The 16403-nt window shown below is 41.7% G+C and overlaps 1 protein-coding gene across 1 annotated transcript in view; it reads left to right on the forward strand.

The window, feature by feature from the left end:
• The first annotated feature begins 9560 nt into the window (after positions 1-9560).
• Positions 9561-16403, forward strand: part of LOC135989826 (antigen WC1.1-like) — a 34752-nt gene continuing 27909 nt past the window's right edge. Inside the window, exon 1 of the mRNA XM_065636925.1 lies at positions 9561-9631. Within this exon, the coding sequence (XP_065492997.1) occupies positions 9562-9631 (70 nt within the window). The 5' untranslated portion in view covers position 9561. The remainder of the gene's footprint in view (positions 9632-16403) is intronic.

Below are 16403 nucleotides of genomic sequence, written 5' to 3' on the forward strand. Positions count from 1 at the left end.
ATGAATTGTAACATACTAACAGTCTACTAAAACTAATTTAAGAATAATTTTTGTAAGCTATTTACTGACATGATCTGTGTCCAGTTCTCTAATTGCACAAACAACTTGTACCATTAGGAGGGTACTGTATATGTTAATAACTACTAACAGACACTAGTACATTGTTACCTAATTTCATTAAATGTAGAATTAATCTATCCCATTGAAACATCACCAGCACAGATGGTATTTATGATACTTGTCTAAAGCAGTCTCTGTACTTGCTATTCTTCTTAATTAGAGTCTCTAATGTGAGGATTGTACTGCTACAGGTTGATGAATCCGTTCTCCTGATTGTGCATGGATGCTGTGGCTCTCGTTTCCTGAGATTCAGCTGGTAGTGAGGCTGAGCACATACTTCTCAGCCATATACAGAAACACACAAGCATATGCGGTCAAAATACTTAAGTACACAGCTGGCCATGCAGATCAACACACAAAGAAAGTACCTCACCCTATATAACGTGCCTTGAAGTTAGCTAATGACACTATGAAGCCATCAGAATCAGCAAGACATCTAAAACCTAACCATCTAGAACATTAATACAAACCTCTACAGTTTTTTCAGTGATGTTTCAAGCTATGTGATATTCAATCCAGTACTTTACAAAATTACACTGAACTTAATCATAAATGTTTAGAAGCCTCCTTTGAGGTTTCTCGCTTCATAGCAAAAGACAAAAAGACACATACCACAGGTAAAACACTTTTTCTTCCTGCCACAGTAAAAATTGGTGAAACAGTACACAGAAAGCAATATGGTGGCAAACTAAAATGCATTCCTTTGTCAGCAAACACTGTTGGAAGATGCATAGAAAATATTGCTGTCGATTGGAAGAAACAAGTACCAGTACAAATTTCACAGTGTGAGATGCTTGCTGTGCAGCTGGATGAAAATACAGATGTTTCTAACATGTCTCATTTTATGGTATTTGCTAGATTCTGTTTCAATTCTGTTTCAGTTTCTTCAAATACATACTTTCTGTGGGCCACTGAAGGAAAGAACTAGCAGAGAAGCTATATTCTCAACAGTAAAATACTTCTTTAATAAAAATATTTTATGGAAATGCTGTAGAAGTTTAACAACCAGTGGAGCGGCTGCTTTTACTAGAAAAAGGATTGCTTGGTTAGGTTACATAGGTAGCATCACACCTGAAATTCATTCATTGCGTTGTTCGTAGAAAATATGTTGCAGGAAAGAAATGGCAACCGCACATGCACAATGTGCTACAGGATGCCATCGATTTGATTAAATTCATAAAAACAAGACCTTGGAACAGTAGAATCTTTAAAATACTTCATCATGAGATGGGGCCTGACCATGAAAAGCTTTTGTACCTGTGGTGCACACCAAGACACTCTATACTCCCCCTCCTCCCCAGTACAGAGGGAGAAAACACAATGAAAAAGTTCATGGTTTGAGACAGGGAGATCACTTAGCAATTGCCATCACAGGCAAAACAGACTCACCTTGGGGAAAGAAATTTAACTTATTGCCAATTAATAACAGAGTGAGAAAAAGAACAGTGAGGGAAAAAAAGAGGAAAAAAAAAAAAAGAACAAAATGAAACCCTTTTCCTCCCACCCCTCCTCTTCATTCATGACTTTTCTACCTCCTGAGCAGTGCAGGGTGGTGGGGGGCGGGAATTGCAGTCAGTTCATAGCACTTCATCTCTGCCTCTCCTTCTTGCTCACACCATTCCCTTGCTCCAGTGTAGGGGTCCCTCCCATGGATTACAGTCCTTCATTAACTCCTCCAGCATGGGTCCTCTCCACAGGGCGCAGTCCTCCAGCAACAGACTGCTTCAGTGCAGGTCCCCCATGGGCCACAGTTCCTGCCAGAAAACATGCTCCAGCGTGGGCTCCTCTCCACCAGCTCCAGCCAGGAGCCTGCTCCAGTGTGAGACACCCACACCCTGCAGCTTCCTTCAGGACACATCCACTTGCTGTGGCGTGTGCTCTCCATGGGCTGCAGTGTGCATACCTGCCCCAGTGTGTTCTTTTATGGGTGGCGGGGAGACAACCTACATCACCATGGTCTTCTCCTGGGTCTGCAGGGAAATCTCTGCTCTCCTGCCAGGAGCACCTCCTCCCCTCTTTCTTCACTGACCTTGGTGCCTGCATAGCCGTTTCTTTCACATTTTCTCACTCCTCTCTCTCTCACAGCTGCTATGCAGTGTTTTTTTACCCTTTCCTAAGTGTGTTATCACAGAGGCATCACCAGCGTTGCTGATTGGCATGGCTTTGGCCTGTGGTGGGTCTGTTTTGGAGGCAGTTGGAACTGTCTTTGTGCAAAATGGGGGCAGCACCTGGTCTCTTCTCAAAGAAGCCACCCATGCAGCCTTTCCATCTACCAAAACCTTGCCACATAAACCCAATACGGTATCACACAGACATTTGCTGGTTATGTCATGGCAATGGGCTTAAATAGTTGTTGAATTTAAAGAGCAGCTACACATTTTTCTTTTATAAAAAGACAAGCGTTCTGATTTTATTGACCTTTCTGTGATGACAAGCATCTGTCAGTAGTAGGTTATATAGCAGCTATTTTCAAAAAAATAAACATACTTAAAGTGTCCCCTCAAGGTGAAAGTGATGTTCTAACTTCTCAAAATAACTGCTTTTCAAAATAATTTTTTGCTGTGGAGATTTTTGTGATTTTTCTTCCTGAAAATTATGTATGTGCTCTACAAAACCTCTCATACATGTACACTCACAAAATTTGGAAACAGAACTTTCTAACCTGCTTAAAACGCTTCCAAAAAAAGAGTTTTGGTGGATTTTGTTAAAGATACGAAAGTGCAACACTCTAGTTAGTTTGCAAGAACAACTGATTGACATCAGGGGAGATGGAAATTTACTAACTGAATTCCAACAAAACCCTTTGCAGAAGTGGTGGATGGGATTGAAAAATAAGTAACATAATTTCGCAAGCACAGCCAACAATATACTTCTTCCATTTGGATTTATCTGTCTTTGTGAGGTATCTTTTCCAGCTATGACAGTCATTAAGACCAAGTATCAAAATAAACTGATCATAGAACGAGAATCACTGTATCACAAAATGTTACACCAAGATTTTTAAAAATGAGGAGGCATATCCAATCAGATTGCTCTCACTAAAAATAATTATTAACAAGAGAACAAAAAAAAAGGGTTCGTACCATTAATAAAATAAAAATTATTTTATTTCTTCTTTAATCCTTTTTAACTTTATATTTTTGTGTTCGCTTTGTAATGTATATAATACTGAGTGTTTCAAAAAGATGGACCCAATTTCAAAGCAATTTGCATGAAGTTTGGCTCCATCTTTTTGAAACACCCTGTAAGTACATGTACATTATATATACAAGGGTACATCCATAGAATTTATAAATAAATAAATATACATATATCAGGGGTGCATGCTCGAAATTTTTTTATTCATAGAGGTGCACGTTCAAAAAAGTTTGGTCACTGCCCTAGGCAATAATAGGTTACATTAAAGCATTTGTAAATTTAAATTACATTTAAAAAATTTGAAAAAATTCAAAATTCCTCCCTTGATTACTGCCCACACCTTCTACTGTACAACTGACAGCAATTTGTATGACTTCATTTCTAAAAATTCTCTGTGTTTTTTCTTCAGTGTTCTATCCTATATATTAAACATCCTTCTCAAACCTTTTCACTACACCTAAACATGTCCACTTATATAGAAGACCCTGAAAGTTTTTCTTCTTGCATGTGAAAAGAGTTTCAATTCACTCATTTTAACAAGTACAACAGAATTTTAAAAGTATTCAATACTGGAGCAAGACTCTTACTGTATTAACACCTGTGCCATTTCTCCTGTATTTAATGCTGTATATTTCCAGATCTTAAATTGCTCCAGTGAATTTTGCATTTTTTCAGGAGAGTAGAGCAAAACGGACCAGTGAAGTCCTTTGGTAAAATAATTTTCGTTTTCATTTTCCCTGTTCATATCAGGGACACTCAGAACAACCATGTAATAATAATTATAATGTTTTTAAATCTCCACACACATAAGAAAAAAGCGATAATCCTCTTTGCCACAATCATTATAATATATTGGATAAAGATAAGGAGCTAACCTGAGGTCCTAGTATGAGGACATCCATTTTGTTTCTTAATTTAGAAGATGCCATGGTAAGTACTTCTCATAAACTCAGAAGTGATAATTGCAATTCAGGGAGCAGTTTAGGTGTCAGATATAAAATACAAATATAGGTATATAAAATACAAATATAGGTATATAAAGTGAGATGTGCTGGTTTGACTGAAAGTGAGTTAATTTTCTTCCTGCAGTTAGAAACTCTTCTGTTTTGTAGCTAGCATGGTCATTGGTTGGATTTAGTTCAAGAATACTAAGATAACACCCCAGGACAGAACTTTTTCTTCAAGTAACTTTCCAGCAGTTTTGAGTTGGAATAGAGTGAATGTAAGAGCTTACTCTTATCTTAGTTATTGTCTGGGAGACCAAGGTCTTTCTGAGCTTTCTATTTGCAGATATGAGGCAGCTAGGAAGGGGGCAGAGATGGGCCTGACCTTGACTGACCTCCAGGCTGATCAATGAGAATATTCCATGCCGTAAGCTTCATGCTTCATATTTAATGACAGTCAGGTTTTCCGGCTCAGGACACCCATTCCAGTTCTGCTCTGTTCTGCTCCATTCTTTTTGAGTTCCATTTGAGAGTTCCTTTAGTTCAGCTGTTTGCCGTTCCACCATTTTGCAGTTGGCCTCTGGGCCTTTCTGCTTTTTTCAGTCTTTTTCTCTCTCTCTCCAGGATCAGCTGTTTGGGACCAGGTGGTTTCTTCCCAGGAATGGCCATAAAATAAAACACCAAAGTTTCCATGTATAAATCGAAGTATCTCAGAGAAAGTGCACCAAAAACATTTACCTTAGACCATAATTTGAAGAAGTAACTAAAACTTTACTTTCAATTTGTTTAACTCTTAGGGATAGAGACATTCAATGGATCATAAGATCAAAATATAGTTTATTCTGAAACTGAATGACATTTTAACTTTTCTTACAATATAAATCATATTAGCCTGCACTTGAGCCCTCTCTAAAACCAAATTTTGTCAAATACATCTATTTTTTTAAAGTACACTTTCCTCAAGTTACACTTTTGTTCAGAAATTTCTGACTGCTGCTTCTCCAAAAGCATTTGGCCCCACAAGAAAGTAACAAAATGTATGACTAACTTTCGGAAGTTTTTGAAAAATACATTCATAAAGATTCACAAAGGTAAATGTCACTCCAGATGACTTCATTTCAGATGTTTGTTTAAACAATTGTTGGCTTGAGGTAGAGGTTGCTCCTTCTTAAGGCTCAGGTTTAACTTAACCACAGGATACATCTCATTTCTCTGAAACTCAAAATCTCTTGAGCACAGCCCAAGTAAGGAAGAAAGTGGTTTCCTTCCTAACTGCTTGTTTTCCTTCAGACACCTCTATTTTTACCATAGCATTAAGTCTATTAGCTCCATCTCTAGCTCCATCTAGGCATTGTTTCAAGATAACAGCAGTTCAAAGGCACATGTACATATAGGCCCAAAACAGATTTTGAAGCAGCCTTTATTAACTTTGAACCACAAGACGTGTGTTTGTGTGTATGTATGTTTATCTTCCTGGGTGAGCCAGTGCAAGCAGATCACAAGAACATCTAGAGGCCATGAATGCAGTGTAAAAAGCAAATTTATTTTTGTAACCTCACTTCCAGAGATCTCTGAAACAGCACTTAAGTTCCCAGAGAGAGATCACACAAGCGGAGACGCAGGTGCTACAGAATTCAGCACTGGTTGAAGATGAACGAGTCTGCTTATTTTGGCCTGTATATAGGGATTCATGCAGGCACAGTTTACCAGACTGCTTTGATCTTTGCCTGCAGGAATCTCAAGGATGTATGGTAAGCTGCCTTTACAACTCTCTTCACAGACCTGTTGTATAAACACAGAGGTTCTACTTGTGATTTATGTTTTTCTACACCCCAGCTGCAGTTGCTTGAGCGTATTTACAGTTATCCTCCTTGTTATTGTTGCACTATGCCCACACACCTCCTCACCCACTTTCACAGACATATGGGACTGAAGGTCTTAAGACATGGTGGAGCCTTTTAGAAAGGCATACAGCCTTCTGTACAAAAGGGTTCCTATTCTGATTAAATCTATTTAATGGCACTGTAGGACAAATATTTAAGAATTTGTTTTTACTGATAAGCCTGGTAGTTTGAAAGGTTACCAGAAACCTTACTGATGGCACTGTCTGGTAAGCAGAGAGTACAGCAGCTCTTCTTCAACACTACAGAGCAACAGTTCCACAGTGGTAAAGACCTGCCTGTCTTTAGCATAATAGAGAGGCTGACAGGGGTAAGCAACCACAAGGCAGCAAAAGCAGCTGCAGGGGGACAGGCACTGGAATGCTGTCTGGCTGTGCTGCATGGAGAGTGGCAGACTGCAGACAAAGATTTGCTGGGCTCTGCCCTTTGGCTATGGCAAGGATGGCAATATTTAAGTGCTCCTCCGCAGCAATAGTTAGGAAATTGCAAATGGCAGGCCTAGCAGCTCATCTGTGCTTTTTGAGATAAAGTTCCTTTTCTGAATTCCTGCTGAGGTTGCCACTGGGTCTGCTGTGTGAAAGGTTCAGCAAGGTCTACTACTGATGTGCCTAGAGCTGAGGAAGAAAATGGCATCTCTGTTACTCTCTCACTACCAAAGATTTTGGCAGCAGAAGCCTCAGAAACAGTGCGTGTCAACATCCCTGTTTTAGTCCTCCTGAAAAATCCGAGGCAGAGCTTGAAGCAGTTTGCGACAGGAGGGCTTCTTGTTATGCAGAGATCAAACCTGCCAGCAGTGAAAATGGAGACAACAAGCTTTTTGTGACCTGCAGATGTGCCAGTGTCCTGGATCACCTGTGCCCATAGATTCCCTGTGTCTACCTGCTGGACAGTAGTACCACAGCCCTGTGCCACTCCCATTCTCTCCCATCCCTCTATTACTTTCTCTGCTTCACCTGTGTTTCTCAGAAGATGGTCTCTAACAAATCTTGTCTTTGTTATCTTTCCCATCCTCTCAAAGGGGCTGTACTGCCTCCTTTGTTGCTTACCATGCATCAGTGTGCATGCCTGGAATCCTGCAAAAGCTCCCGTGTGGTCCAGGTGATCCAGCACAGAGCTTGCTAATGGGTCTTATCAACCATCTCCACTACAACTGCTTCCTAAGTGATCTCTCACTAGTCAGTTCTGTATTGCCAGGTATTGAAAACTCTTAGAAATAAAGTTTTTTACAGACTGCAAGGCAGGGCTTTTCTTTCTGACTTCCTACTCTATATACCTCATATTCATGTGCATGGGGAGGGATCCCCATGCTGCCATGCAGATGAATACTGGCAGGTGTCAAGAAGATCAGGGAGCTCTTCAGCTGCAGGAGAGACAGATGGGAGGGACCCTGTGAGTATTCCTACACTGCACAATAAGCAAGCAATCTCAAGCACTTAACCTCTGCCCACGGCTCAGGTGCTGGTTCAGTCTCTAGCTTTGCTTTGGCCCACTTCAAGAGAAGTATGATACAGAGGGAATTCATCCTATGCAGTGTGGGTGCAAGTCAGTCTGTGCCACTTGACATTGGACCCAGGAATCAGTCCCTGACCAACTTTTACTTAGCACTGTAGATAAGATTTCAGCTGATTGCTTCAAAAATGAGATGAGCCTCTAACCACATCCTTCATTCTTTGCTCCAGGAGATGAAAGCCCCAGTGTCTCCATGGTACTTGCTGTCTCAGGTGAGTCTGTATGAAAGCTGTCCCTACACACTGCTCAGCTGTGGGGTCTTGCCGCATGAATCCTCCAACTAACGTCACTGCATGACCTGTTGATCACCACTGATTAGCAAGGAAAAGAGTGCTAAGTAAAATCACTCAACCTCGTTACTGGAACAGACATAATGGATACCTTGTCTACCTCTCATTAACACATCTGTAGCATTTTTTTCCTCACCCTGACCAGATTTCCAATGGAGTGGCAGTGACTTTGTTTCTCAGAGGTCTGTATCAGGGAGCAGAAGCAGGCTTGTCTGCAAGGGAAGGTCAGCCAGGAAATTAAGTTGACAGCAAGCCAGTTATGAGGCAGGATCATCACCACAGGGTACAGTCCCATAGTACCTGGACGAGAAGAACAGAATAGGTCTGGTGACTGCAACCAGGTCAAGTCAGCAGTCCAGGCAATCCAGACAGGACCATAGTAAGGTGGTAGGTCCAAGATCAAGCCATAAAGTCAAGTCTGCACATTAGAGTCAGTATCAGCAAAGTTCATGGCCAGACCCAAACTTGGCTGCCATATAGCTCTAACAGAGACCACAGGCAAATGTCTGAGCTCCTGAGCAGTTCCTGAGCAAAGAATGGGATGCCTCTGTCCAGACTTATCTGTTCTCTTCCTCATGCAGATCTTTCCACAGCAGTCTAACCCAAGGTTACACTGCTGGAAGGTTATACAGACCTTGAATAGGCAGACAAAGCCCAGTGAGAAGGGGAAGAGGTTGCAGAGTTTGTTGGTGTACTAAGAACCTAAGAGCCTGGATGTCACTGAACTTGGGATTCTGGATAAACACCAGATAGATGCCATCAGACAAAAAGAGCATATGTGCCAGTGTCATAAAGAGGACTGTGTATTTACACCGGTATAAAAGATAGCACTCTGCAACTTGTTCCAGTTGACAAGAATGAGTCAAGTAGCCAGAGTTTGATTAACAGCAGCTTTTATTCCCCTGAATTCATGATTCTAGAGTGAATGAGAAAGTGGGCAGAACTACCAGTCATGGTCAAACATAATGTGAAACAAAAAGAAACTCAGCAGAGGAAACAGGAAGTCCTGTAATGAGGATCCTATGGAAGAGGGTCTTTCAAGAGCTTCTGCCCATACAGATCTCAAGTTTTGACCAAATAAGGAAACCCTGAGCAAAACTTGCATTAAAGACAAAGCGGGTGTCATTTTTCACTCACAGATCTACTGCTAGTGATAAACACCACTTCTGTTAATTTCATAGTGAAAGTACAATTTCTCTCAAGGAGATGGATAAGCTACAAATTTAGGGATTTTCTTGGCCTTTTTCTCTTCTGAAGTTATTAATAAAATGACCAATGTTCTTCACTTTCACATTTGTTCAGGTGAGAATTATTTCTCCTCTCTATCTTGCATACTGCTTGGCTGGTACCACCAAAGCTGGCCCCACAGTAAAACAAGACAATACCAATGATGACATCAGAAGCACAATCATCCTTCATATAAGGTCACAGGCACAATTTTCAAATTTTATTGGAGGATTTGCTTCTTTCAGATTTGAGATTAATCTGTTGATAATGTCTAAAAAGGTGAACAATATTTCTATTGGTTCCCTCACATAGTTCATGTGATTCTATATATTTCCTACTTTGTAGTCATTTGTGAGACACAGAGAAGACCATGTAGAATTTGGTGTAGGCAGTGCCTAACAGAGAGTGAAGTATCATCTGTCTGTCATCTTAATGGCAACAAGAGGACATCTCTCTACTTCAGTATTGTGGTTGCTTCTCCTCTCCGTTCAGTTCTGCCTGGGTAAGTACATACTTTTTGCGCATAAAGCACTGAGATAGGAAAAGAATGTAGATTCGATATAAATAGGTTGTTATTCCACAAACCTGTAAGGCAAAGTGTCAAGAAAGTGTTTAAATACATGTCTGTCTTCGATTCAATCTCCTTGGTGATCTTGAGAGAAAGAAGGGTAAGCCATTTGTAATAGTTTTGTATTTCACTCAGACATCAGTGACTGGCCATTCTCATACGAATTTGAGTCCAAGTTTAGTAAAAAGCCAAGTTGTAATGGAAACCACCTGGGTATTCTTACTACTGTCTTGCCTCCCCTTTTGAGCTCTGTGTAGTCTTTATTCAATATCAGTTAAAATGTTACTGTGCTCTGTGTGTCCAGTGGAGTTTGGCTGGATAACATACCATCCCCTCAGTTGTTCCTGTGGATCTGAAGCTTATTGCTATTTTTCTCTCTGCTCTTCTAGAGCTATGCATACGTGTTTGAAGCTGATGATGAGACAAATTTTGGAATCCTCGTTTTTGTCTCTATACACATGGAGGTGGCACTATAGCATGGTGGTGGTGGTTGCATCCCCATGTAATGAGCACAAGACTTTATGGTGGCTATTTTGATGTAGCATGGCCTTCATCTTAGTAGTTCTCACCATTTATGGGTATAGTCACAGTTCAAGTGGATGGGAAGAGGAGGCATAGGCCTTTCTGTGCAAAGGAATGTGAAGAACAGTATTAAATATTTGTATTTAGACATCATTTTAGCAATGTCTGAGCGTCAACTGAGCAGTACTGTGGAAGTGAGAGTGAGTTTTCTGCCAACTTATTTTTAACAGCAGGGAATAGTAACAGAGTGACTGAATTGCAGATGCAGACAAGAGCAGCTTTGCCGTGACACCAACAGAAGCACCTAACACCCCATCTCTGCTCTGGCGGTACTGCCTCAGCCCCCTGCTGGTCCCCGGGAGGTTGGAGCTCGTAGGCAGTGCGGGGCACAGGGAGCCGGACGGCGCGGCCGTCGGGCAGTGAGCGTGCAACCTGCGAGGGAGCAGCACGCATCTGCTGAAAACCTGGGCACAGGGATGCAGGACTCATTCTCATTCCTGGCCTATGAGGGGAATCGGGTCTCCAGCCAGAGCAAACCAAAATCTGGTGCCTTCTTATCCAAGCACAACCCTACTCTGTGACTAGTACCACTGAATTCAATGAAGGCACTTGTGAGGCAGGCTATGGAGTGTGAGGAAATACAAAAGAGCATGCCTGTAGGTATCATAAAAAAATCACATAAGATTGATTACAGCAAATAATAGTTGTGATTAGGGAATATTTAAATCTGTTGATTGGGTTATGCCTGCTTCTGCAACCAGCCTCGCATGCTGTCACATGTTGAAAGAAGCAGAAGTTGGATTATTTAAAAATTCAAGTGCAGAGAGATCAATCAGTAAAGTGAGGAGCTGTTTGCTTTACTCCTAGATATGGCTAATGGAGATACATTATCTGGTTCCTTTAATTTGAATTGTTAATTTAACTTTCCCGAGAAGTTATTTCTCATTTAAATGTGTATATTTTTTAGCTAAGAAAACTCTTTTTGGACTGTGTTCTTCAAATAAACTCTGGGTTGTTTTCCAGAAATTCTTTCAGAAGAGTCTTAAAAGACTCATTATGGAAAGATTATACTCCTTTGAGACATGTTGGAAGTCTGAAGAGATTTTGTCGTTTTCAGAGGCTTGTGCTATATATGTGAGAGACTTTCTTACTCAGAAAATCTGAACAGAGAGGATACTTTTCAGAAGAAAAATAAGTTTTGGAAGTTATTAGTTGTCAGTCACTTGAATAATCTCCCTTAAACTATTTGTGTTTCCAAATCTAAATGATAGGTGAGAAATTGTGAGAAAGTCCAGCAGTGTTAGCAAACAAGAAAAAACCTTTGCCTATGTGTCAAAGCTATATTGTCTGTCTCTGATGAAACAGGAAAGAACCAAGCTACAGACCACATGGAGATGGGGGCAAAACTGCCTTTTATTTTACTAGTGCTAGCAGTTTATTCTGGAACAAGAAATGAAACAATGGTTAGTTACTGAAGGAAGTGGCTGCATTAGTATCAGTTCATGGGATAAGACTGACATAGAGGGAACAGAGAGAGCAACTAGATTTGTTTTCAAAAGCAAAGAAAAAGTATATATTCTTGTTTCACGGTCTCAAGTGACAGCAAGGAGTGTGAAATGTAGGAACACCTTTTGAGGTAGGTGATATTTTGAGATAGGTGATATCATCCACACCAGATTGTTTTGAAAACTCTTAATGGAAAAACCAAGGCTCTTAGTGTAAATTATTCATCTTTTGTTGTTTATCAAATACCACCACTGATAGGAGATGATATCTGAGAGCTGTCTTTCTGAACAGCTTGCAAGATGTGCACAGCTGCGTTGTTTTCTGTTCACGTCACTGCCCAATGCAGTACTGCAGGTTTCTCTTGGTATCTGGTCAGGTTCTGATACCTTTCTTGCTTCTAGTGTAGTCTTACTAACTAAAAATTGTGGTTATCTTAGCTAACTGTGTCACCTTTGGAGAGGTTACTCCTATGAGTCATGAGCTGTAGAGTTGATATGAGGATACAGTGAGGGCCAGCTGCTCCAGCTGTGATAACATGTCTGGCAGGGTGGGGGCCTCAACAGCCAGGGTCCAGCCCCACAGTACCCAAGAGAGTCAAGCAGGGCAGACCTTGAGGTCGTAGTTGGGTTCAATTCTTGTTGCTAACTTGCCTCAGATCATCAGGCAAGTTCATGGTGATGAGGAAGGTCCAAGGTCAAGCTGAGAAGCCAGTCTGTGTCTCAGAGTGCAGATCAACAGGGCCCATGACCAGGCATGGCTGTGCCCGAGTTGAACACAGTTGCAGGTACAGCATAGCTCAGGCAGGTCCAGTCCTGAGCTGAAATGAAGACTTTGGCCCATGGGCAGAGTATGTGGATGAAGACCCCAGTTGGGAAAGGTCAAGGCCATTAGTGCAGTCAAGGCACTGACAATTGGATCAAACCTGTCCTATAGATGATTGCTTTCGTTTTACATTGTGTGTTAGGTTTTGAAACACTGCTAATTTGGGACCAAAGTTACTAGGCTTATTATGTGACTGTCCTGTAAACCTTCTCTAGCTACATGGTCAATGTGAATGATCCTCCAGGCCCCAAAAGAAGTTGCCAGCCCTCTTCAGGGATTTACTTGCTCTGTAACATGCTGAATTTCAAATCTGATCATATTGAAAACAAGTCTCAGATGTGGTGGGCAAGCTCTTACTGATTCATGTGTGCACTTACCGTGTAGTTTGTCCTTAACTTGGAAATACCAAGGTCCTGAATGTGGTTTTCTACCATTTGATTTTCCACTCATTTTGTCGTGTCCTCCTTCATGCTCTAAAAACCAGTGGCTTTCAATTCACATGGTTCAGTAATGCAAACACAACATTTTTTTTCCATTTTCTCCTTTAAAGTTTTCTCTTTGAGAAGCACAAAGCTCATATCCAACAACTTGGTTCCAAGGGGTGCATGAACCAATAGCAATGATTTACAGACAAACATGATGAGTACAGAATGCTTTAGTTGTCAAGGGACAGACTTACATTTTTTAAAAGTGCCCCAGGTTTCTTAGGTCCATCACAAAAGCTACAGAGTGTCCTTTCCTCTGAAACGTATAATTCCTTTCAAATATTTCAGTATTCTATGTGTAATCCAACTGAGCATTTATATCCAGCAAATAATTACATACCTGTCTTCATTTCAAGGTGGCCTGTATCCCAAGGTTTAAGGCATGTATCTTTTTCATATTGTCACTGCTTAAATGTCTGATTACTGCTTGATAAAATCCTTCTTAAAAACCTTTCTTGTGCAGGGGTTGCTGAAACTGGTAGTGTGATAACAGATAAGGCAGTTACAGCTCTGTTTCCTGAGATCCAGCTAGTAGTGAGGCTAACCTGGAGTCCCAATAGGCACCCACATATGTAACACCCATATACTGATATATAGATATGCACACACACACATATGCATGGCTGGCCACAGAGACAGAAACATGCAACAGTGACACAAACACAAACTGCACCAATGGCCTTATCATGAGCAACTGATGTCATCTCAACTTATGTAAGGCCTTTGACATGGTCCTACACAACATTCTTATCACTAAATTGGAGATATATGAGTTTGGTGGATGGACTATTCAGTGGATAAGGAATTGGCTGCATGGCCGCATCCAAAGAGTTGCAGTCAATGGCTCAATGTCCAAATGGAGATCAGCAACAAATGGTGTCCCTCATGGGTCCATACTGGGACCAGTACTGTTCAATATCCTTATTAATGACATAGGTAGCGGGACTGAGTGCACCCTCAGCAACTTTCCAGATGACACCAAGCTGAGTGGTGTAATTGATATACTTGAGGGAAGGAGTGCCATCCAGAGGGACCTTGAGAGGTTTAAGAAAGGGGTGAATATGAACCTCACCTCACAAAGTACAACAGGGCCAAGTGGAAGGTCCTGCACCTGGCTGAGGGCAATCCCTGGGATCAGTACAGACTGGGGGACGAATGGATTGAGAGCAGCCCTGCAGAGAAGGACTTGGGGATACTGGTGGGTGACAAATTGGACATGAGCCAGCAATGTGCACTTGCAGCCCAGAAAGCCGATCATATCTTGGGCTGCATCAAAATGAGCATGGTCAGCAGGCCAAGGGAGCCGCTTCTGCCCCTCTGCTCTGGTGAGACCCCACCTGGGAGTACTGCATCCAGCTTTGAGGTCCACAGCAGAACAGAGACATGGACCTGTTAGAGTGGGTCCAGAGGAGGGCCAGAAAGATGATCAGAGAGGTGAAACACCTCTCCTTTGAGGAAAGACTGAGTGTTGGAATTGTTTAGTCTGGAGAAGAGAAGGCTCCAGGGACACCTCCTTGCGGCCTTTCAATACTTAAAGGGGCCTTATGAGAAAGATGGAAAGAGACTTCTTACCACAGCCTGTAGTGACTTGACAAGCAGCAACAGATTTAAACTGAAAGAGAGTAGATTTAGATTGGAGATAAGGAAGACATTTTTTACAATTAGGGTGGTGAGGCACTGGAACAGGTTGCCCAGAGAAACTATGGATGCCCCATCTGTGGAAACATTCAAGGTCAGGTTGGACATGGCTTTCAGCAACCTGATCTAGTGAAAAGATGTCTGTAGTGAATGAGGCACGGACTCTCAGTAAGGTGCAATGAGAGACCTTTATTACAAACTCAGGCTTGCATTCATACTTGCTATAGTGCTTGCTCATGCATTTGCTGATTTGCTTAGTTAGTCATTACATAAGCGACATATTTTGTGTTCCCACCAAAGTTACTGCCATAAACGCTTTTTTATCTCTCACACATTATTCTACTGTCCTTGATGTATCCGTTAGCATACAGTCCCAGTGCTTGTTTCTCATGCTTCGCCTCTTGCAGTTTCTCACAGGCCCAATCTCAGCATACCGCCACAGATGTCCCTGTCCATGGCGGGAGAATTGGAACCAGATGATCTTTAAGGTCCCTTCCAACCCAAACCATTCTGTGATTCTATGTTTCTCTCTCTGGCTTTTCAGAATAAAAGCCTATCAGTGGGAAACATGCTAATACATAGAATTTGCATTCCTCCAGACACTCAGCGCATCCAGTGCCTGGTCCTAGGTTCTCAGTCTCTGTAGTTGGCTCATGCACTGACACATGTAAGTGTGTCTTTGAGTTGACCACTGACCTTACCAACTCTCTAGTAGTTGGCCTGGACCCTGTGGTCCCACTGGGTCCCTCGGTCCCAGAGACCCAGACATATACACATATTTGGCTCCCACGCCAATTAACTTGCTCACTGGCTAGTCCAGCTTGATATTCACTAGCAATCACACACTGACATGTGGTACCCTCACTCACTCCCATTGCTGGCATCTGTTGTGGTTTAACACCAGCAGGCAGCTAAGCACCACACAGCTGCTTGCTCACTCTCCCCCAGTAGAATGGGTGTCACAGTCTGTTTGGATCTCCCAAATTTACAGGACAATATACTCCATGAATTAAACTTCATTTTAGGAGCTCATTAAGAAATACAGTAAATAAACACAACAATAGGTGCTCATTTCCCCTTTGCCCAGACTAGTCTGCCATGATCATTCAATGATTCAAGTCATAACATCTCATAACTTATAACCCATAACTCTTGATTTGTGCATCTATGAGCCAAAAAAGAAAAACATGGGAATTGGTTACCTAGCCAATGGTGAGAGTGCTCATCTGTCCTCCTCCAAAACAATGTGCCCGTCCCGTGTCACATTGGGAAGCATGAAAGTCTCAGCAGTCCAGCTGCTGTTGGATTTGCTGCAAAGGCTTTTTTGAGTAAGCTGATGATGACCTTCCAGCTCAGAGTTTTGGTCTATATAATTTCCATTAGTTAGCAGATTCTGAAGAAAATGCCAGACAAAGATGATGGCTGCAGGAGCAAGCACTCTGCGGGTGATAATGGCTGCATAATGTCCCTTTAGCTCTTTCTGGTCACCTGTCCCTATGTGGTTCTCTCCCTTTGACCTAATGGCACTGCTCCCAGCGCACATCACACTTTAGCGTGATCTGTGTTAGTCAAAATCTGAGCAGGAGTTGAGTGAACAGTCACAGATGGGGGAGAGAATTGGAAGGGTAAAAATGAGAAAAACTCATGGATTAAGACAAAGGCAGTTTAATACATAAAGCAAAATCTGTGCATGCAAGCAAAGCAAAATGAGGAATTCATTCACTACTTCCGAT

This window comes from Caloenas nicobarica, chromosome 1, assembly GCF_036013445.1.
Source record: "Caloenas nicobarica isolate bCalNic1 chromosome 1, bCalNic1.hap1, whole genome shotgun sequence".
Taxonomy (NCBI): Eukaryota; Metazoa; Chordata; class Aves; order Columbiformes; family Columbidae; genus Caloenas; species Caloenas nicobarica.